The sequence below is a fragment of the Branchiostoma floridae genome, chromosome 9, assembly GCF_000003815.2.
Source record: "Branchiostoma floridae strain S238N-H82 chromosome 9, Bfl_VNyyK, whole genome shotgun sequence".
In the NCBI taxonomy this organism is placed as follows: Eukaryota; Metazoa; Chordata; class Leptocardii; order Amphioxiformes; family Branchiostomatidae; genus Branchiostoma; species Branchiostoma floridae.
The window spans coordinates 14672204-14696543 of NC_049987.1; the positions used below are offsets into that span (position 1 = coordinate 14672204).

Consider the following 24340-nt stretch of genomic DNA (forward strand, 5'->3'; position numbering starts at 1 on the left):
ACTCTTTTTTTCTCTTACTTCAACCTAAATCCATGCGAAAATAAACAACTTTACAGTAAGTTCCTGAAAGTTTCACTGTATGATCTCTAGCCTTCTTCAAGTTTGTTGTTGTTTACAGACCAACAAATGGATGATAGATATGGATAGAGAATAAGCTGTCTGAAATAACATGTACTTTTGATATTCTAAGTATTTTTTACTAAAATGCCAGAAAAAAATAGGTTCTGAATGCTTCTCCAATGTTTTTCACGAAAGTCATCGTTCCTATTCCCCAGTGAGTTTTCCCAGAAGGGTTTAGATCCGTCCTTACGGCACCAGCTGTGGGCCCTGCTCAGTATCTATGTGGAGTCCAGCCAGGATCTATGTGAGAACAGCACTCTACTGCACCTCTCACAGGCCAAGCTACTGGGTAAGGGCAACAATGCTGTGTATTATTCTCACATTTGAATTCTGACCTTTGAAGACAGCCAGTCGGTACCCAAAGAGTAATGAGGCTGCGCAAAAGTTAGGACTACGGGGTAGGAGCTTCTGGTCTTCTTTCCTATCTTCCTTCCTTCCTTTCTTTCTTCATTTCTCCCTTCCTTCCTTTTATTATAGTTATGTTATGCATGTTATACAGTATGTTATGCAAACTAAGGATCTGCTCCTGAATATCATAATTATGTCTATAATTGGATAAATGTCATGTTGTCGCAAGTAAGTCCTATTTTTAGTGCTGAGTGAAGTATGTTACGTGATTTTGTGTGCACAGAAACCTGGTTGTATTCTTGCTCTTTCAGAGGAAAGCTCCAATCTATCTGGTCCATCCAGTAGCATGACTTATGCTTTACAAACGGTCAGTTCTGCTTGGTATGACCAGTTTGAGAAAGAGCTTCTTATCTGTTGAAGTTGATCAAAAGGCCTTTTTTTCTCCCCTTTTCTGTTTTCTAGCCTCAGGGTACTCCCAGCTACTGCCAGTTTGTAGGGAGACTGAACTGAGGACAGTCTTCAACTTTATACAGACACTGCTGGCTAAACACAGGTAAGAAAAATGTTTTGGAAGAAGAATTGAACTATGTGGAAAAATCCCTAAATGTGACATACAATTTGTGTAACACAATCAATAGGACGTTTTGCTCAGAACCCAGAGGTCCTGGGTTTAACACCCCTGATATGCCCGGATGTTTTTTTGTGGTTACACATACATTTTATACCTCTCTCTGTCAACATTTTCCTCTTTCTTCCATTAGACGGTCGTTTCAACAGGGAACACAAAGCAGATTTTCAGCATGCTGTGAACCTAAATGGATTTACTGTAGCACTGTAACATTATGGTCTCCCACACTTGTGTCCCTGCAGAAGTCTGTATAAACGAGCCCTAAGACAACAGGAGGAGGGAGTTCAGCAGATACAGTCTACCAACATGGCAGTTCTACAGCAGCAGTATAGAGGTGTGCAACATTCTCTAACTTGAATATTGTATCAAACAGATGATGATGATGAATATTGTTATTTGATAACAAAGCATTGTAGGAGCATGTTTATGCAATTTTTTTTGATCGAAGAAATGGGTTTACATTTGAGCAATTTTTGAGTTTGAAGCCAATTCGTAGCACTCTCTTCTGGAGAATACACCTCAAGCTTAACATAGAATCCACCAAAGTTATAAGAAAGAGTTACTGTAGTGGTCCTTATCCATGTGACTGGTTCAAAACCTACAGTCAAATGGCCGTACCTAGCACCAAATGAGGTATCATTTGAGGTCACTGAATAGCGCCAAATGTAATTTAGCCCAGCCTATTCTAAGGGCCTCGCAATTCAGGCCCTGGCTGCAAAGAGTCAGCGGTGAGCCCACCTGATAACAGTTAACTGTTTGAAATAAGAGTAAGACTTTTGTGACAAGACTAACAAACTCACCAAAATGCATTGCCAAATTTCCCAATTCTGTATACAGTAGTGCATGCCTACATGTACTAGTTCTGTTGCCCATCCCCAGATATAGCGGATGCCTTGTGGACCCACATCTTCCCCTACAGTAATGCATGACTACATGTACTGTTGCCTATCCCGAGATATAGCGGATGCCTTGTGGACCCACATCTTCCCCTACAGTAATACATGACTACATGTACTGTTGCCTATCCCCAGATATAGCGGATGCCTTGTGGACCCACATCTTCCCCTACAGTAATACATGACTACATGTGCTGTTGCCCATCCCCAGACATAGCGGATGCCTTGTGGACCTACAGTAATGCATGACTACATGTACTGTTGCTCATCCCCAGATATAGCAGACGCCTTGTGGACCTACATCTTCCCCTACAGTAATGCATGACTACATGTACTGTTGCCTATCCCCAGATATAGCGGATGCCTTGTGGACCCACATCTTCCCCTACAGTAATACATGACTACATGTACTGTTGCCTATCCCCAGATATAGCGGATGCCTTGTGGACCACCTATTCCCCTACAGTAATGCATGACTACATGTACTAGTACTGTTGCTCATCCCCAGATATAGCAGATGCCTTGTGGACCCACCTATTCCCCTACAGTAATGCATGACTACATGTACTAGTACTGTTGCCTATCCCCAGATATAGCGGATGCCTTGTGGACCCACATCTTCCCCTACAGTAATGCATGACTACATGTACTAGTACTGTTGCTCATCCCCAGATATAGCAGATGCCTTGTGGACCCACCTATTCCCCTACAGTAATGCATGACTACATGTACTAGTACTGTTGCCTATCCCCAGATATAGCGGATGCCTTGTGGACCCACATCTTCCCCTACAGTAATACATGACTACATGTACTGTTGCCTATCCCCAGATATAGCGGATGCCTTGTGGACCCACATCTTCCCCTACAGTAATGCATGACTACATGTACTAGTACTGTTGCTCATCCCCAGATATAGCAGATGCCTTGTGGACCCACCTATTCCCCTACAGTAATGCATGACTACATGTACTAGTACTGTTGCTCATCCCCAGATATAGCAGATGCCTTGTGGACCCACATCTTCCCCTACAGTAATACATGACTACATGTACTGTTGCCTATCCCCAGATATAGCGGATGCCTTGTGGACCCACATATTCCCCTACAGTAATGCATGCCTACATGTACTAGTACTGTTGCTCATCCCCAGATATAGCAGATGCCTTGTGGACCCACATCTTCCCCTACAGTAATGCATGACTACATGTACTGTTGCTCATCCCCAGATTTAGCGGATGCCTTGTGGACCCACATATTCCCCTACAGTAATACATGACTACATGTACTGTTGCCCATCCCCAGACATAGCAGATGCCTTGTGGACCTACATCTTCCCCTACAGTAATGCATGACTACATGTACTGTTGCTCATCCCCAGATTTAGCGGATGCCTTGTGGACCCACATCTTCCCCTACAGTAATACATGACTACATGTACTGTTGCCCATCCCCAGACATAGCAGATGCCTTGTGGACCTACATCTTCCCCTACAGTAATGCATGACTACATGTACTGTTGCTCATCCCCAGATTTAGCGGATGCCTTGTGGACCCACATATTCCCCTACAGTAATACATGACTACATGTGCTGTTGCCTATCCCCAGATATAGCGGATGCCTTGTGGACCTACAGTAATGCATGACAACATGTACTGTTGCCTATCCCCAGATATATCAGATGCCTTGTGGACCTACATCTTCCCCTACAGTAATACATGACTACATGTACTGTTGCCCATCCCCAGATATAGCGGATGTGGACCCACATCTTCCCCTACAGTAATGCATGACAACATGTACTGTTGCCCATCCCCAGATATAGCAGATGCCTTGTGGACCCACATCTTCCCCTACAGTAATACATGACTACATGTACTGTTGCCTATCCCCAGATATAGCGGATGCCTTGTGGACCCACATATTCCCCTACAGTAATGCATGACTACATGTACTAGTACTGTTGCTCATCCCCAGATATAGCAGATGCCTTGTGGACCCACCTATTCCCCTACAGTAATGCATGCCTACATGTACTAGTATGTACTGTTGCTCATCCCCAGATTTAGCGGATGCCTTGTGGACCCACATATTCCCCTACAGTAATACATGACTACATGTACTGTTGCCCATCCCCAGACATAGCAGATGCCTTGTGGACCTACATCTTCCCCTACAGTAATGCATGACTACATGTACTGTTGCTCATCCCCAGATTTAGCGGATGCCTTGTGGACCCACATCTTCCCCTACAGTAATACATGACTACATGTACTGTTGCCCATCCCCAGACATAGCAGATGCCTTGTGGACCCACATCTTCCCCTACAGTAATGCATGACTACATGTACTGTTGCTCATCCCCAGATTTAGCGGATGCCTTGTGGACCCACATATTCCCCTACAGTAATACATGACTACATGTGCTGTTGCCTATCCCCAGATATAGCGGATGCCTTGTGGACCTACAGTAATGCATGACAACATGTACTGTTGCCCATCCCCAGATATATCAGATGCCTTGTGGACCTACATCTTCCCCTACAGTAATACATGACTACATGTACTGTTGCCCATCCCCAGATATAGCGGATGTGGACCCACATCTTCCCCTACAGTAATGCATGACAACATGTACTGTTGCCCATCCCCAGATATAGCAGATGCCTTGTGGACCCACATCTTCCCCTATGTGAAGAAGCACAGCATGACCTTGACCCCTCCCCCGACCTTGGCAGACGTGGCGGCAGGCTTCACCTTCCTCGCTCTCGATCTGTGAGTACTGACAAGCTTGTTCAAGTCTGAATTCTCTTATTCTCCAAAGCATGGTTTTTATACTACTGTAAACGCAAAGCGCGGTGGTTTTATGTTTGCAGTTTTTGCAGTGACAACTTCACCTCCAACTCAAAACCACAGTGAAAATTTTTGTTATGTTTTCTCCCTTCCTACCTCTTTGTGAAAATGCATACTATCTAATGCTTACAAATTGAACATAGACCCTTTCTAAGAATATTTACTGCAGTGGAACTTCTGGTTTTGATTTATGGTGTTCTGGACATGCCATGGTCTTGATTTTGGGATGGTAGAGTATAGTTCTTGCTTGTACTTAAAACTAAAAGATCCACATTATAAAGAAATTGGTTATCAAAAATCAACTCATTCTATTCCAGTCCATCTACTCCTGATTTCACCAGACAGCAGCAGACATTCTCCAGCATATTCCAGTACTTTGGCCCAGAGGACAGTGTGTGTGCAAGGTAAGTCAACTGGTAAACAACTGTACAACAAGAAGAAGGAAAAGGGGGGGCAATATTGCCAACAAAAATCTCATCTACCCTTTGAGATGTAGTACTTATAAAAGTTTATTCTTTGATTTTGAAGCAGTTTTTATCATGGGAAACATCTACAACAAACTGTTGATAAAAGAATAATCTGACAATCCTAAATTCACCTTTTCATTTTTCCAAGGAAATGAAAAGGAACTTCAGATTCTATAAAACATTTTCTTTGGAATCTTGATTCAGAGAAAGGACTTTGAAAGGAATCTTTAGCCTTGCAAAGTAGGGTTGTCCCCCTAGCAGCTTACTTTTTTTGCCGCTGAATAGCACCGGCTTTGAATAGACAGAAGCGGTTGGTTCAACCATTCGTTTGTATGCATGGATGGATGCATGGATCAGTCAATTTAACCAAACCCTTCTAATAGGCCTTCTATAGCTATATGCCTGATTGCGTAATTGAGTCAGCGTGGTCGAGCGGTCTAAGACACAGTACTTAATATAGCAGTTGCTTCTGCAGCCGTGGATCGTGGGTTCGAACTCCACATGCTACAATTTTTTTGCTTTGTTAGACAAATCTCATGTACTGTTTTTTAATAGAAAAAAGACCACTACAGTAATTCGATGTTTAAAAACTCTTTTTCGTGTGATTTTGTTTAACATCCAGGCTTTTTCCAAAATACACACAGGCCAGCTTTTTTCAGAAGCTTTCTTGTTAAAACTAAGTTATCATTAACAATTCAAGAATTACAGGAGTAACGCTTTAAAGCTTCTGTGATGAACTCTTCTCTTTTCCTTCCCAGTATCTGTTGCCGGTACCTGTGCCACCTGATTCCTAACCAGTCCTTTATGGACCAGTTGTCGGCGGAGTGTCCGGCGTACCAGTCCGGTATCGTGCACGCCTGGTTCAGGTGCGTTATGCAGACATACGGAGACGACGATCAGATGCAGGAACTCACCAGGTAAGGAAAAGACTTTAGAGCCTCTTGCTGTAGTGATTGCACAACAGTGTGGCCCCTGGGCTGTAGAAATGCTGTTTTTCTACGGAGCGATTTCTGAGAATACCGGTACAAATGAGGACCAGATGTATCAAGACGAGTCAAAACGTAGCTCCACCTGATTGGTCTAGATAGTGTGGCCTGACCCTGTGCGTTGTATTCTCGTCTTGAGCTCATCGCACACGGACACATCAGTTCGTCTGTCCAACAATTTTAGATTTTAGCTTGTTTTTCTCCGAAAGTTGCAGCTCCTTTCTGGACACGATCCTGTGGTGTCTGCGAGCGTGTGTTGCTTCTGTGTGGATTGCACGCATTCTGGACTGTTTCTTTCCCTATACACCGAGATATAAGTTTTGGGAAGGATTTTAGCATGTGCTTAAGTTATTTTCCATGTATGAGTGCACTGTGTTTAGTCTTCTTTTAGGTAATACAGTAGTAACTAATTTCTTTTCCAGACTGGTGTTGAGGTTACCAGAAATGGAGATCATACTACACAGCCAGGTATGCTTTCTGCAGTGTTACATGGATTTCCTTTTTGTTGCTGAAATATTAAAACTGGAATTGTGTTCTTATTTATATAGTACACTTTCTAAATATTCAATATACTTAAATTGTGGTGGGAAAATATGGTATATTCAATGTCTACTGCCTTTCACCGTTAATATCATCTTTGTTGGCTAGTTGTATTACACAGAATGTTTGTCATTGCCATCCATCTAGTTTTACACATTCTCTCTATATCCTACAGCATGTTACTATAGAGCCATCAGACAACCCAGAGACTGTAGCAGTGAAGTTTATTAAAGCTATCGGCAGGCACTTCAACTCACTACAGGTATTAGGCATGACAGGTTTTTACATTTCTGTCCTTGTACTTGAATGATGTTACTGTATAGAATATTGTAAATGTATGTTTGTATATGCTAGCTTGTTTGTATATGTAGTTTAGGGAGGCCAAAGGCCAGATAGATGATTGTACCTTTCTTTCAATACTGAAATTTGATGATATATTTTATTTTTAATCAGAAATCTTCCAAAATAAATTAAGAAAAGTAACTGTTATGAAATGCACTGTATTTTAAGAGAATACCGGCTGTAAATCTTGAAATGTTTGCCCTGGTTTGAATTTCTAGGTGACCTCTTTATGTGGAATCATAACACTGTGATTGTGTTTTGTAATTACTAGTATACTGAATTGTGTCAACCATGAATTTTAACTGCCGCAAAAAACTCATTTTTACCTCCTGTCGTGAATTGAAACAGCATCAAAAGTAAGTGAATTTACGTAATAGTTACCTTTCTCTGACAATTCTTCAAATCTTTTCGTAGTCCCTTCAAGAGAAGACAGAGTTCAGAGACCAGGTACTGTTGTACTATGGTAACGTACTGCGGTACATGGGTCCGTACCTGAAGAACTCAGGACCAGCTGAGGCTCTGAGGGTGGGGTATCACATGGTGGGATGTATGGTCAAACACTGTACCAAGATCCTATATGTACAGGTAAGTGTGTGTTTGTCTCAAACTATGAAAATAATATCTTTCAGCTTTTAGCAAATTACACTTACTGTAATGCATGTTTGGTTAGATACACTTGGAATATATGTACATGTATCAACGACTCTTTGAAAACATATCAGATATGTACCTACACATTTTCCATGTGTGTTCAGTACATCTTGATCACAGAGTGACCTAGTCTCGCGAGAGATCACGAGACTAGGTCCGAGACTTGGAATATAGTATTCACTTAATTCCCAACATTGTATGATCTGGGAATTTGCACGCAACAAAGGTTGCCATTGGCCAACATTTGCTATGGAATATATGTAGTGTGGCAGAGATGTACACTCTTTCCTGCATTTTGAGGGCCACATTTAGTAAAATAAAGCCAGCATTTTTTAACTTTGTTACAAAACAATAGAAAAGCCCTCTATGCTCTTTGAAACACAGTATTGGCCCAAATCATATTCTTTTGTTACCAGTCGAACCCCCGGTCCCTACTGCCCAGTCTGATGGACAGGTTGGTTCTTCCCCGCGCCATCTACAACCCAGAGAAAACTCTACACCCTGCAGTTATGGGGGTCATCAGGGATCACCTGCACCTGGTAGGGCCATCTAAACTTTGACCTTTACATTGTGAATCTTTCATTCAGCATACATTTCATACTTGAACTGTACGATAAAACTTGTGACATTGGGCAAGAGATAGACTAGAAAACTCTGCGTGACTGAAAAAAAATTGCCTCATTTTATGAAATAGCCTCCACCCCGGTGGTGTTGCCAAATATTCAGCGGTAAAAGGACGATGGAAATACAGCTATGAGACATTTTGAAATACTCAAAAACTTATGTTTGATACACCAGTTTATCCAGGGTTTGAGTAAGCTGAGCTATAAGAGGGACCCATTTGTGCAGAAGGCCCTGAGAGACATTTTACAGCAGTACTTCCACAGGTTCTCAGTGGTGAGTGGGCCAGGCTTTGTCACTTTCATGAAAATAGAGGTTATAGTTTGCTGGGCATGTGTGTAGGAGCATGCAGTTCTTGTGCTATATCGATGATACTACTGGGGGTACGGACATTTAAGGGGTATGGACACTACTGGGGGTACGGACACTACTGGGGGTACGGACATTTAAGGGGTATGGACACTACTGGGGGTACGGACACTACTTGGGGTAAGGACACTACTTGGGGTAAGGACACTTCTGGGGGAAATTACGTTTCTCTGAAGATATATGAATTGTTAAGTACATTCTGTCTTTCATTAATTCAAATGTGGGAAGTGATCCAGAAACAAGCTAGTTAATTGTTAGACTTATTCGCTTTTCTCTTAGTCAAGTCGTTGAGTAGGTTGGGACTTTAAATGAGTCTGAAGTTTGTATTTTTCTATGTGAAATGGTTCAAATTTGTGTTATTAGAAGTCTGGGAGTTTTACTTCTGGCCAGGCACAAGCCAACCATCCTCTACTGGTATGTACACTCTTTCTATTCCTGGTATTGTTTTTATTATATGTAATAATCCATTGGTGAAACCAAAACAAGTAATGCTAGTTGACTATTATCTGCAACTTTTATCTGATCTACTTGAATACTGAGTATTTAGGGATTTACAGTGTATAGCTAGTATAAACGCCCTTCTGCATAACACACCAGCTTTGGTCGTATTGATGGATGGTGGTTTGAATGGGCAATATTTTTAAGACATTGCAATTTGAAATCACTGTTGACATCCTTAAATAGCCTGTTTAAAACAATGGGTATAGGTAACCCCACGGATTAAGGTGAACTAGTGTTATGTGTATACAAATATACGGTTACGTAGTGTTGCCTTTTAGATAGAAGTGTGTTTGTGTGTAAATATTGAAGGTATCATTCTGTCTTTTAAGACATTTAAGATTTATATGATATGTTGATAATACATTAACTACAGTAACTGTCATCAGTTATAATTCCAGATAATATATTTGATGTATAAGATCAATTGTGTTGAACTAATTACTTTCAGCTTGCCTTGAGTGAAACCATGTCAAATAGTCCCAGCACTGAAGCAAGGTGAGCATGGGTAGCTAATGCCTTTACCTATGTCTTATTGCCTCCATAAAAAACGGAGGTGTCTGTCTGTCTGTCTGTGTTTCCGAATATTTGCACTCAGCATAACTTTTGAAGCTCTACATAGATTGTAATGATATTTGATATGTGGGTAGGTGTTGGGAAGACAGAGGTCAAGATCAACTTTGGGCCCTCTGGTGTGTGACCCTAGTGTTGCAGCAGAACTTCTCATTTTAAAAATCTTTTGACCCGGACATGATATGGTTTTAAAACTTTTAGTTTTGGGGTTGCAGATAGCTTATACTAAAAGGAACATGTGGTGTAGGTATGGTCAGCTTGCAGGGGCACTTAGAATTGTGAAAATATTCCAAGGAGGACTAAACAAAGGAACAACAAATTTTCATGATATTTGGTATGCAGGTACTTAAGACAGACATTTACATAATGACATGCAAATTAGAACTTAATTTTCATAATCATTGAGGAAAATCAGTAATCTTATTTCTTTACAGCCTCTTCCGTGTTCACCTGTTAGAGGGCATCAGGGACATGTACATAACCTTGAGGTCTGGATCTCTCCCAAACAGGGTTACTGAGGTAAGACTTAACTGTAAACACTGTCTTTCAGGTCGCAGCAAGTGATTTCTTTAGATCACATCCTCTATAGATCCTAAATCTAATGTTAGAGCATGAAAAAAAGATGGGTAAAAAAAACAAGATGTCTAAATGAAATTTTCAAATTAGAAACCATAAATGTAACAAAAATGAAAGCAACAGAAATGGTATCGTGCAGTCAACAAGTCTTTTAACCCTGTATTTGAAAGTGCACAAGTGACACTAGTGTTGTAGCCTAGTGTAATACCATTTGAATTAACAACAACACTCAAGGCTCCTCACCTCACCCCACCTATCCCTTGACCTCCTAGTGAGTCATTTGGGTACCATGACTATTCGGTGCACTATCCTTCTCCTCAAGGCTACCACACAATATGTTTTCCCACTTTCGGTACTAGTAGTTTCTTCTCCTCTCAGGAGGAAAACAAAATCTCTCGTTTATTTCATCATGAGGCAAAAACCAATGCACGCACTGAGGTCGTCCTTAACATTACCTTTTTAGTTGGACCAATGATTGGACTTATCACTGTCACTGAACAACTTTCCCTTATGTGACTAACGTTAACATGCTTTGTCTTCACAGACTTTCTCCTTCATACTGGAGTTGTTAAGAAGAACACAGACATCTGGTCAGATAGCAAGGTAAGCTATTGTTTAATTTTTAGATAAATGCATTGCCTAACAATGTTGGTAAGGGCACTTTCTTACATCCCATAATTGCAGTGACAAGTAATTGTAGGAGTACTGTATTTGGTAATTTTATTGAATCACATTGGTAAATATATTAATTACGTATGATATTCTTTTTGTAGAGACACACCTGTACTGTTTGCAACTGTCATGGAGTATCAGCTTCTATGTGACCTGCCTGCCATCAAGAAACAGGGTTTGTACAAGATAAATTCCATTTCGTTGACAACTCTTAGACATTTTAATCTTTCTATTGTCTTTCCTACATTTGGTTGCTATGGTTGGTAAAACTGAATGAATGAATCACTGCCAAGAAGTAATGTTGTAGCAGGTTCTTTGAAACAAATAACAATGTGCTTTTGCACCCAAAATTGCAACAGTCAAATTTTGGAAACAAACTATGTAGTACTGTACTATGCACACAAACATTTATAACGTTGTGCGAGAGAATTGTGAGACCTGTGACCTTCAACTCTTAGTGTTGCACTAAAAAAATACAGAAATAAATAGATAAATGAATTATATCGAGATTGCTGTATCATGACTGTCGACATGGACTTCTGCCATTTCAATCACATCTTGAATGATTCTCCTCCACTAGTGTCTGAGATGCTCCAATTCATGATGGAGAGCTGTCAACAGTGTCCTGATGTGACCCCAAGGTAGGTCATCACCATTGCAACAAGTCAACAACCTTTCTGATTTTCTTGTTACAAATAAATGCAAAATAAAAGCATAAAAATAGAAATATTTCACAGACATGCAGCCGCTCCGGTTGGTTAAAAAAGTACTAGTTCTAATTGCCAAGCTATCATTGGTTGAAGTCTTTCCCTCACTTTCTTTGGTTACCATTGTTCTTTACCAGGAGTGTGCTGTTACCCATCCTGAGAGACTTCTTAGGCCGGAACCTCAGGCTGCACCAGAGCAGGACGTTCAGGCCGTTTGAGACACTAGCCCTGCTGTACAAGGTTGGTAGAAACAGTTTATGGTCTTCAGAAAAAGTCTATCTTCTATGTGTTAATCGTGATGTTTGGAGTAGTGAGTAGCATAACTGTCAGTCTGAAAGGTACACATACTGTAAATGCATTTAAGTTCGCGGGGATTTAAGTTTGCGGTAACGGGAAAAAGGACTTTTCGCGGTGGTTTTATTTTCGCGGTAACACCATAGACTGCAGTCTTATACCATAATAGACAAATGTTTGCGGTGGTTTTAAATTCGTGGTGAAGTGGTCACTGTGAAAACCGCGAACATTAATCCACCGCGAACATTTCTGCATTTACAGTATTTGACCCTAAGGATTCCATTCTTTTGTTTGAACAGGACCTGATAGCAGACCTGATCCCAGTCTTCACCAATGCTGTCCTGGAGGTTGAGCAAAAGAGGGGAGTGGGCGCAGACACACAGCTTAGGTTAGTGTTGTTTATTAAAAGAAATTTGACTTATCCAAGTGTTCGACTGGTCGACCACAGTCTTTGTTTTGATGATTCTGTTGACTAGAATTTAAAATGATTTGCTGCTGTAAACGTGTTATGTAACGGCACATTGCTCTGATTGGTCTTCAGACAAGCGTACACATCTCTGCTGAACCAGCTTGGGCAGAAGGGACAGGAACAGCTGGATGCCCTCAACACTGAACAGCATGATCAAATCATGTAATGGATCAGAAAAACTGCTGGATGAGATCTTGAACTATAATATGAGATCCAATAATTCAGGTATAATAGTCTAATAAAATTAACTTCTTTCATCCAGTGACTCAGATTCTATTCCACAGTAAAGAGAAAGTTTGAACATATACTTTTTGATCCTTGGAAAGAGCAAGGAGGTTTTATCAAGCCTCCTTTTAAAAAGTTTCTTCAAGTGTACTTGTTTAAAAAAAGAATTTGTGGAAATGTTCGTACATCTCTGTTGGTGGTCTCAATTTACCCTGAAGTTTGATGTGCAAGATACTAGTATATTTTTATTGGTGAGCACACACACACACAGTCACACACACTCACACACTCATGTCCTGGATAAATGGGTATGGAGAGACTTACTAGTATGAATACTAATTGCTATGGTCTGAACAAGACACAAATACATAGGGCCAATTTTCATTGGGACTGGTTGTCAGGTAAAGGTAGTCCCATAGCCGTTTTGAGGCAGTTACAGCGGTTGGTTGTTATCTACTGTGTCTAGGGTATGGTATTGGAAGGTGGAGCCCATCCCTCTACTTCCACTGCCTTTTACCTTCCCAATCAAAGACAGGTACCCATTTTACACCTGGGTAGAGTGAGGACAGTCGTGTGAAGTGCCTTATTACGTCTAGCGAGGAATGTCATGACCTCTTGATCTTCTGTCTGCTAGCCTAGCCACTAGGCCATTCATTGCCACATATGTAGATACTTCAATGCCACCACATATATAGATATACTGTGTATAGAAACAACAACAGACGAACTACAAGTCTCTAATGTAGATGTATCATTTTATTGATGTAGAATAGATACATATTTTTAGTAACAGATCTTTTATTATGTTCCAAACCAAGCTTGTTTACTTGCTCTTGGGTACTTCCTACCACACTTAAAGGCGCCCAGAGCAGTTTTTAGTGCATTAAAATTGGGGATATTCTGGATGAGACAATCGGTACGGTATTGACATTTACTTCACCATTCTAGCACATTTGTGTCATTATTTCGTACTTTCAGCGTTTAAAAGGACGCACAAACATGTCGCAAACGGACCCCTTTGATTTATTATATCCTACAATAAATCAGCACAGGATCGAGCCACTAACGGTTTCCCGTCGGTACTTTTCGGAGATTTTCGAACGCATGAGGTCACCGAGCAAATTGAATCTGATTCGCCCGTTCGCAAATCGAAACTTTATTCGAACAAGTGACGGCATCTCCGGAAGCGTTCGGGATTCATCGGTCATGTTCGCGTGCGTTCCACAAATTTGAAATAATGACATGTGCAGCGCTCAGATTTTTAATGAGTTCTCACCACTCAACGACGTATCATCTTTGCTCAATAAAGGTCGATATGCAATGAGATAGTGTTATTCAAGCTTACTGTGTGTAAAAATGACTTGAAAATTAAATTTGAAAAGACTAAAAAAACTGCTCTGGGCGCCTTTAACCTCCCTTTCATAACGTATCGTTTGCAATATCAAAGCCATTGTAGTTGTTGTCTGGCTTACATGTATATGTTAGCAAGTTGTTTATCCGTGATTATTTTTTCATGGCACTTTTACACATTACACAAATCAATATGCTTGTGAAGAAGTCATATTACCATTAGAAACTTATCAACCTAATATTAGAATGTAGCATAATGGTAAATGTAGTTTCTTACAATCACTGCTTACAATGATTAGCAACTACAATTTAGATATTATTATTGCGATATCTGATATTCTTATATGATTATGAGCTGTTATCAAAAACCTATTAGATGTTAATGGAAACATATTGTTGTTCAACTTCGCTAATCCTTGTGTCCTATATGAGTTAGGGAAAGTCAATATATATCTGACTTAATGTTACTTGCAAAATCCAAGTTAAATGTCACTTATTTCAATTCATGAAACTCGATCTTTATACATGTGTATCAAAATACAAGAGATGAAGACATTTAGCAATCTGTATGATGACAGTTTATATATTCACCACAAGTTAATTTACCCTTCTTTCTTCACAAAACAAACAAACAAACAAACAAACACAAGCATTCTCTGTTGAGAGCCTAGTTATTGGCTATACCGATCAGCTGTTAACACAATGAATCCGTAAAACTTTTAGGTTTTCTTAAGAGATTGACCAAATGAATTATACATTCAAGTATTTTGTAACAGTTTATGAACATCTGGATAACAATTAGATGTCTCCATGCAGAGACATGGGCAGTTCTGAAGAATCGTTCAGAAATCCATCAGCCATAATTCTGCAGTATTGTATATTATATTAGGCCAAAGCAAGTAAATTCTATGGATGACACCCTATGCAGAGTGCAAAAATAATGAGATAGCACAAAAAAAACAAGATGGGTAAAAAAAACCAAGATGGCTAAATTTTCAAAATAGACACGATAAACGTCGTACCAAGATTTGAAGTGACAAAATGTGGCATCACAACTAACAAGGCATTCATTCCTGTGTAGTAAAAGTGATACTAGTGTGGGGCACTGGTATCACTTGCTAAGCTGGCAACTACATTCATGGCTTTCATATTGGTGCAACTTTTACCCAACAAGTTTCACTTCTGCAACTACATTATGGCTACCTCCCTAGTGTCACTTCTACAGGTATCATTATTAGGCTACAACACAACATGTTTGCCTATTTTGGCCTATTTGACCATCCCCGAAGAGGAAAAAAAGTCTGATGTCATCCAAAAATTTACTTGCTGTGGCCTTAGTTATTGGTATTCTGTCATGATGTGACATCAGATGTCAAATAATATTATTGTCTTATCAAATTTTGTGTTTCCTGTTGTTCTGGAATATCGGCGATGTAGCCCTGGGCGGGCCCCAACACCACAAAATTTATCCCGGTGCTCGCGATTAGCATACGGCATCTATGTGTTACCGGGCCCCGGGTTAATTTTAAGTCCAACTTAACTACGACCTGTGGTCGGCCGGGACTAAAAATACGCTAGGAGCCACAAGGTGTCCCGTGGAGCCACGTATGGGTTATGTCCGTAAGTGCCCCAAAATAGCCTGTGAACGTTAGCTGTCCGGCAGGGCCCCCTTTTTCCGGTTGGGGCCGTAGTCTTAGATAACTCCCCATCCCTGGATTTCCTTCACGATCCTCACCAGATCTGTGTCTGGAGGTTGAATCATCTGGCGTAAGATACGCTGGAACCCCCGAACGGACAATCGGCCTTGAAGTCTGCCTTCAACTGGTCCAGCGTGTAGCTCTGTAGGCCCATGGATTCTGGAAGAATATATGTTATTTGTTAAAATGCATAGTTTATGTCTATCGATGTTCTTGTTTCCCTTGTTTGCAAATGTGACATATTTGAATAGTCCTATCATGGGGCGCATTGGGTTTACATGTGTATAACATTTCCTGAATGATTATGTGAGTCAGATAATGATTGGCATAATCATAATTAACATCTAAGTATGTCAATCATCATTTAGGCTATCATCCGGGCAGGTATCCAGATTCCGGGCACAAGCTGCTGTATTGAATGCTGCATGATACAAAATGCAATACAAAATTAAAATGCTTTCCACAATTGCAATGTAGACTAGGGCCCTTATTTGCATGATATAATATATTTCGTTTATCATCACCTAGGGTACCTTCTTGTAAAAAAATACAATCTTTCAACCCCTGCTTGAGTTTTCCTCCAAAGTTTCCAATAAAAAGTCCCAAAACAGGTCCGAACACTTTCTTTGGCGAAGGTGGCAAAGAAAATGTAGACGTAGAACTTGAGTGCTATACTGTGAAATAGGCACACTTATAAGCTATTTCGCAGAGTGTAATACGCATGTGGCGTCGACAGGAATCCATGGTAATATGTCAAAGGTGAAGGCCCTTAGACGTTAACAGTCTGGTCTCATCGGCCATTGTCTCAATTTTTGTAACAACGTCCAGAACGTGTCTGCAAAATGGCGGAACGTTTACTTTCTGGGGCCTTCACCTTTGACACATTACCCAGAATTTCTGTCGTCCGCACATGGGCAGTGAACTCTGCGAAAGAGCTTATTACCGATCTCACCGTTTGGGCCAAGTGTCTCCTGCAGTTTGTGGTGATAGTGAGCCAATATGTCGTCCCTGTGGTTGTGGAAGACGTCCCAACCGGTGTTACACACCAACAGGAAAGCCAGGTCTGAGCTTGGTGGCAGGTACCGAGGCATCTGCCAGTCCACCAGCCTTGCGTCAATGGGTACGTCTCCTGCATGCTTTGTGTGGGCCAAATATCGCAGGAACCATAACTTTTCTTGTAATACGATTAAAGAAAACCAACAAGGAAAACCAACAAAACGCAACAAAGATATTCATTATCACCCCAGATAACCAAGGAGCTTTCATCAACTGGAAGTTCCTTGAGATAACCGTTACATTTGAACAGGAAAAGGGTGATAAGAAATGCTTGTCAAATAAGATGGTCACGCAAGCTATAAACATAATGGTGAGGATGCAACGGTGGCCGAAGATAGTTTGTAGGTAAAAGAAAAACAACCACATTGGCACAGTGCCCAATCCTAGCAGAACGAGAGGAAGAAGATTATGGTAAAGGCTCCACAGAAACGACATCGCCGACAAGCCGAGCGGATGCAGTAGCTATCTTTTCAAAAACATTTTTTTTATTGAACAAACACATAAAGGCAAAATAACAGACAAGTAGCGTCCCAGTCCAGTTAAGACAACTTCTTTCGGTGCCGCTATTTAAAAGAAAATAAGAATAACATATGATTGACAAGATGCAGTAAATCTGTGCAAATGGTATACTAGTGTATTGACTGATGGAAGCGCAAGTCCTGGTCCCCCCCCCCCCCGGAAATATAGGACACGGAAAAAAACATGGTTAGAAACGGCCAGTTTGCATAATGAAGTTCTGAGTTGGAGACATAATCAAACAGTTTGTGGAATAGTTACAAAGGGAAGTACCAAATAAAAGTAGTAAATATTTGATTTCACCATCAGAGAGAGAGAAAATATTGAAAAATAGTAGCTATCTGTATGCAGGATGAACTGGAAAGGCACCTAGGTGTGCAGCTGGCCGGAAAGCTGAGACCGGGGCACTAAGCTACGCAAAAGAGGTAAAGTAATTTCCTACCTTTAACATAATGTTATTGATCCAACAATCAGAATGGCAAAGCACTCTGACCCTCGGGTCCTCCGGGCCGATGAGAGGGGGGCGTAACTTTTCCAACCGAGCTACAAGGTCTGCCTGGTCAGGAAAAGCTGCGGCAAAGACTTTCAGGTTGGTCTGATATTGGTAGGTTACTGCATCCACCACGTCACTAACATCTGAGTGAGTCATGATCCAGTCGTACTTCTCGGGAAGGGGGACGCCTGAACGGAGCTCCAGACGATGTGACAGGCCGTGCAGCTGCGCCAGGGCCCCGGCTGTCAACATCGTCTCCTCACGGCTCAGTGGTTGCCCTTTGGGTTTTATGGAGAACCCCTGAGCTTTCAGGTTCTCCATAACCCTGACGGACAGCATGGAGCTCGGGTCGGTGGCCGCGAAGTAGCATTTTGGGAGGAACAAGGACTCAGCATGAGGGCGATTTTCGTCATCTTCATCCCCAGATTTTTGCTCTGCGCTTTGGACTGCAACAGATAGAAGCTCGGGGACCGCCTTTGAGTAGAACTTGACTTCGGTCGTCTCAGCTCTGATCTGAAAGTCCTTTGACCACTGTTTCATCACCGACCACGGCCGCGCGAAGTTCGTCAGTTTGGCGACGAGGCTGTATCGCTGACTGGTGCCGTTCCTGGTCCCCACGGCATCAAAAGCGATGATGTCGCTAATGAACCCCTCTCCTTCGCTGATGTTTCCTTTGACACTGACGTCCGTGATGGTGACGCCCGGTAGGTCCTTCTGCAGTACCTGCTGCACCCAGGAGGGGGCGATGTCTTCGGTAGACTGCGGAATGGCGATCTCGGCTGTTGAAGCCATCTTCTGCAGTAGTATTTCTCGAACTATTAGGAAATACTTGCACAGATACGGAGTTTTCTCCGAAGACAAAGATATACTGACATTAATTGTGCTTGTATTCATAGAAACCCTACTAACGTTGAGTAGTATTGCATAGTTGCTCCCTCGTCCTTTCGTCTTTGACAGTAAAATGTACTAAGTGAAATATAAATTATGCAAAGTAGGAGGAAATTTGATTAATCAATGACAATATATTATCATAGTAGTTGTTTTAATGGAATTTCTGTCCTGGGCATGATGTGGTTTTGACATTTGGTTGGAACATAGCTTGTGACATCAGGACAAGGTGTGACAAGTTTGACCCCCTAACATTTGATTTTGAAATTGCAGGGGCATCTTTGTCATTACATGATTACATTACAATGATGATGACTGAAGAAAGGAACGACAGATTGCTGTTATTTTAGGCATGCAGGTAGCTTAGGCAAAATATACAATGATATGCATTTATGCTAATAAGTATATTCCATATTCTAGGGGGTGTCTGTGTGGCGCAACGACTAGAGCGTTGGAATCAGAATCAGTAGGTCCTGAGTTCGATACTCGCCATGCCCCTGCCCCCATGACGGTGGAGTGACGCCCACCGAGTCTCACGGCCTATCTGTCTAAAGGTGCCAATAAACACCTACGGATTTGGTGTTGCCAGTGTGACAACATCTGCACACTTGCCACTTGTCTGACGAAAACAACATGTGTAGACATGTTCCTTTGTCCAGATGGCTTCTAATGTAGCCTATGACATAGTTTGACCTCTGAACTGGACTGTACCAATGAGTTATAGGGGATAGAAGGGCAAACTTCAGAGAAATAAGTGTTCATTGGGTGATGGTCACGACGAGATGCTGCTCTTCAAACCCTGGTGATCTCTAAGGACTCCTGGTTCAGGCCCTCTGGATGTAGTGTCCTGAGTTGCTGAATCCAGTAGGACTCCCGTTGCAGGCGGCGTTGTCTTGTGGTGTCTTCATGTCCTGTGTAGCGTAGTTTTTCGATTCCAAGAACTTCAAGGTCTGCAATGTTGTGATCTGTGAGGTTGAAGTGGGCTGATACCGGAGTGTCCTTCTTCGTGTTGATGGATGATCGATGGCCGTTCAGACTCCACCTGAGGACAACTCTACAAAGGACGACTGGGGCCAACTCCTCTCCACACGGCAAGCTAAGACTACAGCATATTTACTATTGTCTCTTTTGTAATAGTCACAGCCATGTATGCATAGACAAGTCTTGTTTTTACCTCTGTACAAGTGCTCATAGTTAGCCGTACCGCACTCCATGTCTGTATCTCCCGCCTAACGGATGATGTCATAGAACAAAGGGCATAGGGCACTAAATGTAACCTGATTGGCCAGTAGAACAATCGTCTATGAGACGAACTACCTTATTGGTCAGGAGAACAATGGACTACGCTCAGAGCGCCCTGACCTGACTAGACATAGGCTCTGATTGGCCAAATCTAGTTAGTGCAAAACGATATGCTGTAAGCTGATTGGCCACTGAACCCAATACTCTGATTGGCCATACAGCCAGTGCAAGATGACATCCCATAAGCTGATTGGCCGGGAGAACAATGGACCACGCTCTGATTGGCCAGATCTATCCAGTGCATAACGATATCCTGTAAGCTGATTGGCCATTGAACCCTATACTCTGATTGGCCACATAGCTAGTGCAATATGATATCCTGTAATCTGATTGGCTATCTCCTGCCCTAACTGCTCAGGGCGCACTGCCCTAACTAGAGTAGAGGCCAGTGCGGTACCACTCTCTTGTCATTCTGATGAAGACTTTTGAATAAAAGGTCGAAACCGGTAAACCGTTGTGTCTCAGCCGTCATCCTTCTGACGCCTTATCGACACTGACTGTGTGGCCTTATATGGACACAAACTGAACTGGCCACTAAGACCCGTGATTTTTTTTTTAGTATATACCATACAGGCATTTGATTGATTGATTGATTTTATTTTGCACTTTAAAAACAATCATAAATACAGCAAATTAAAGAAAACAACAGAACGTGCAAGGGGAGAGAAAAAGCCGTGTGGCTTATACAACCTCTACCCCCTTCAAAATTTACAAATCATAATGCTATTAAATGAATATGAAGACCATACATCAAACCATAATAAATCAAATAAATCAAATGAAACCCAGTGATCATCATGACGCAACAAATGATCTAACTAAAAAAAACTGAAACAGACAAAACTAAACATGATCTACAGATCATAAAGAAATAAGTCAAAATCATAGAATTAACCTGCTAGCAAATACCGGATGAAAGCAAATACAGAAAATCAAAGCAAGGGATGCAACAAACAGGCACCAAATACATGGTATAATACTTAAAAATAACTGAACATAATATAATCAAGAAGCAAGGGAACAAAAAAATAAATCAGGAGCAGATAGTTGGCTTCTCTATGAGGTTGTTTTTTATGCTTTTCTTGAAAACGGAAAGCGACTGACAATTTCTGTTGGAAAGACTTAGAGTGTTCCATATGGATGGGCCCCTAAACAATATAGTGAATTGTGTTAGGTTAGATTTTGTTTTAATAGGTCTAAGTCTGTTTTGCTGCCTCGTACTGTGATCGTGAATATCTGAGTTGTACTTGAATATGTCTTTATATAGGACTGGTAAAGAGGGACTGTTGTGAATAACTTTATGGACGAAAATGGCTGACTGTAATTTGTTTATGTCATATACTGTCAAGATTTTCAGATTGTGAAACAAAGCTGCTGAGTTTGCTATAAATGAGGCGTTTGAAGCAATTCTAACAAAACGTTTTTGTAGCAGGTGCAGAGGTTTTATTGAGGTCGTGTAAGTACTAGCCCAGATGATATTACAATATGTTAAGTAGGGGTATATCAAGCTGTGGTAAAGAGTCATAAATATTTTACGAGATAGACAATTTGCAACTTTTCTTATAATACCAATATTCTTAGAAATTTTCTTGCAAATAATGTCAATGTGAAATTTCCACGTGAGTTTTTCATCTATAACGACTCCTAGAAACCGTGCATTACTTACATGTTTAATGGGTTTATTCTCTATGTATATCTTAGCCATTTCTTTACTGTATTTCTTATTTCTTCCTGTGAAAATTATGAAATTTGTTTTGTCAATATTTAGGGACAGCTTATTTGACTTAAACCATTGATTTAATTTGCAAAGTTCGTCATTTATTGTTGAAATAAGTGTATCAAAATTTTTATGCGAAATAAAAAGATTGGTGTCGTCGGCAAATAGTAAAGCGAAAAATTTCTCTGATATCATGGGTAGGTCGTTTACATAAATCAAAAATAAAAGAGGTCCTAGTATGGAGCCTTGCGGGACACCACGTGTTACAAATTTCTGGGACGAGACAAAACTGTTATTAGAAACATACTGCGTTCTCTCTAACAGATAATCTTTTAACCACTGAAGGACAGAGCCTTTGAATCCATATGAGTTGAGTTTGCCAAGTAATATGTTGTGATCGACTGTATCAAACGCTTTAGAGAGGTCTAGGAATATTCCAATTGTGAATTCTTTATTTTCCAGGGCTGACGTAATTTTGTCTATGAGTTGTAGAAGGGGCATATAAGTTGAATAGTTTTTCCGGAAGCCATATTGGTGTGCATATAGAATATTGTTATCATCTAGGTGCTTTAGAATTCTTTTGTATACTACTTTTTCTAAGATGTTTGAAAATACAGGTAATATGGATATGGGGCGATAGTTTGTGAACAGACAGGGATTTCCAGATTTGTAAAGAGGGATGACCTTGGCTACTTTTAAATCGGAGGGTACTTTGCCGGTTTCAATGGAAGTTCTAAAGACATATGTAATGGGTTCTACAATTTCTGAAGCCACCTGTTTCAGTAGTGAGGCCTTGATTTCATCCTTTCCAGGTGCTGCATTTTTTAGATTAAGAATTATGTCAAGAATTTCCGCTGTGCTGGGCGCATCGAACAAACTGATGGCGGGATATTCATTTTGCAGGTAGGATAAGGGTGAATGGTCAGTCTTGTCGATTTTGTTTGCCAAAGAAGGGCCAATATTTACAAAAAAATCATTAAATTTGTCGACTATGTTTTGTTGATTAGTTATCTCGTCTTCTCCATCCATAAACTTTGAGGGAAGGGTAGCACTTGCCTTTTTTCTGTTAAGTAGTTCATTTATAAGTTTCCAAGTATTGCGTATATCGTTTGACACAGTTGTAAACCTATCCTGATAATATTGCCTCTTAGACGTGCGAATCAAACCATTAAATTTATTTCTATAAGTTTTGTATTTTTGTAAAGTTGTTGGTGTGGGGTTCTTTAAATACTTCCTGTAGAGGCATGTAAGTAAGGATGCGAGACTGAAATAAACATGCATTTCTTTGGTCAGCCTCTGAGGCATTACATTGATATGTGCATTTCAAGGACACACCGCGAGCACAAGACATCAGGTGGCATCAGTTACGCTGGCTATGTGCCAGTTCACAGTTGTGCTGGTGGTGGGGTCAGCTCAGACGGATGTGAAGACGTGATATCCAAGTAGAAGTGAGGAGGTAATCTCCAAGAAGGTGTGAGGTGCGCCCCCAACCCAAACCCCGCCATCACAAAAAACAAAACAAAAACATTAACCCCCCTTACAAACACTCTGGATATTTCACTCTGGAGGTATGTGGTCTATGAACTCTAGTTTTTTTGTTTCTTGATTGTTTTTTGCTTTCAGACAGACGAGGGCAATGTGGCACTGCACTTAAGTTTTAGTAACGTATTTCAACAGTGCCACACACAATTATGAAATAGACAACCATAAACCTACATGGTAAAATGTATGAAGGTAATGGGTAAAGGTAGTATTTCACCTCCCCGGCTGAAGTCATGTGCCCATCAAGTGAGGAAGGTCGAAATAGCCTTTCCCAAGGGCACAACGCCGGGGGCACGGCGAGTATCGAACTCGAGTCGTACCTCTCAGGTTCCGAGCCCAACACTTTACCAGTTACGCTACACACAACGTTAACGCCACATCGTAGTTTGGTGGACTACGATAAACTTGGCTGAAGTATGTCGTAGTAAAGTTTGACTGAAACAGAAAAACATAAACCTCCGTGGTAAAGTGTATGATTTCAATCAGACTGAAACGTTTTTTATCAGACTTACCTTACAGACTGGATGGCAAGTCCAAAGACGTGCTACGAGACACGTTGAATGTAGTATTTCTGTGGTATTGGTTAGATTGGACCGCTGCACATTTGACCCGCCGCCTGCTGGTATTTTCCATTCGTGGCTTGATTCCAAGGTAACTTTTAAACCCCTTTAAAACCAGGTGTCCTTGTTGAGACCGGAGAGGAGATAAGCGCCGCCAGAGGACTAAAATGCCTATTGATACAGCACAACATGTTGTGCTGCCCCTACGGCTAATTAATCAGCCTACGGCTGATTAAAAGGCTATGGGACGAATGAATGAATGAATGTCCTTGTTGATTCACATAGGACAGCCACTATATGAAGCCATGTACATAATGATGTGCAAATTATGCAAATTCTGACTTGATTTGCATACTTAAAGAGGAAAATCTATATTCACAGTGT

General features: G+C 41.1%; 2 protein-coding genes across 3 annotated transcripts in view; one reads left to right on the top strand and one right to left on the bottom strand.

Annotated features, from left to right (window-relative positions):
- LOC118422189 (protein MMS22-like) overlaps positions 1-13017 on the top strand; it is a 15678-nt gene extending 2661 nt beyond the window's left edge. Inside the window, exons 6-25 of the mRNA XM_035829705.1 lie at positions 276-409; positions 931-1021; positions 1339-1430; positions 4647-4767; positions 5163-5249; positions 6071-6229; positions 6721-6766; positions 7014-7100; positions 7595-7765; positions 8248-8370; positions 8630-8728; positions 9185-9235; positions 9771-9817; positions 10327-10411; positions 11013-11071; positions 11242-11315; positions 11721-11781; positions 11985-12087; positions 12441-12529; positions 12683-13017. Coding sequence (XP_035685598.1) covers positions 276-409; positions 931-1021; positions 1339-1430; positions 4647-4767; positions 5163-5249; positions 6071-6229; positions 6721-6766; positions 7014-7100; positions 7595-7765; positions 8248-8370; positions 8630-8728; positions 9185-9235; positions 9771-9817; positions 10327-10411; positions 11013-11071; positions 11242-11315; positions 11721-11781; positions 11985-12087; positions 12441-12529; positions 12683-12776 — 1873 coding nt within the window. The 3' untranslated portion in view covers positions 12777-13017. The remainder of the gene's footprint in view (positions 1-275; positions 410-930; positions 1022-1338; positions 1431-4646; positions 4768-5162; positions 5250-6070; positions 6230-6720; positions 6767-7013; positions 7101-7594; positions 7766-8247; positions 8371-8629; positions 8729-9184; positions 9236-9770; positions 9818-10326; positions 10412-11012; positions 11072-11241; positions 11316-11720; positions 11782-11984; positions 12088-12440; positions 12530-12682) is intronic.
- Positions 13018-15275: 2258 nt separating this feature from the next.
- Positions 15276-24016, bottom strand: LOC118423516. 2 transcript variants are annotated; one of them, XM_035831696.1, is made up of 4 exons: positions 23909-24016; positions 17897-18742; positions 16835-17018; positions 15276-16041 (listed from the first exon to the last, which is right to left on the bottom strand). In XM_035831696.1, the coding sequence occupies exons 2-4, from the start codon at positions 18737-18739 to the stop codon at positions 15944-15946; spliced, it is 1125 nt and encodes a 374-aa protein (XP_035687589.1). In that variant the 5' UTR covers positions 18740-18742; positions 23909-24016; the 3' UTR covers positions 15276-15943. The 2 variants fall into 2 exon arrangements, with proteins under 2 accessions (XP_035687589.1, XP_035687588.1); XM_035831695.1 differs by lacking the exon at positions 23909-24016 and having other exon boundaries at positions 17897-19077.
- Between the last annotated feature and the right edge of the window lie 324 nt (positions 24017-24340).

Bases quoted from the DNA above. Each gene is read 5' to 3' on its own strand.
- LOC118423516 (XM_035831695.1), bottom strand. From the start codon at position 18,841: ATGAATACAAGCACAATTAATGTCAGTATATCTTTGTCTTCGGAGAAA. The intron at 17,019-17,896 runs GTAGGAAATTAC...GCCCACACAAAG, and splicing joins TCAATAACATTATGTTAAAG to CATGCAGGAGACGTACCCAT. The intron at 16,042-16,834 runs GTGAGATCGGTA...ATATTCTTCCAG, and splicing joins GGAGACACTTGGCCCAAACG to AATCCATGGGCCTACAGAGC.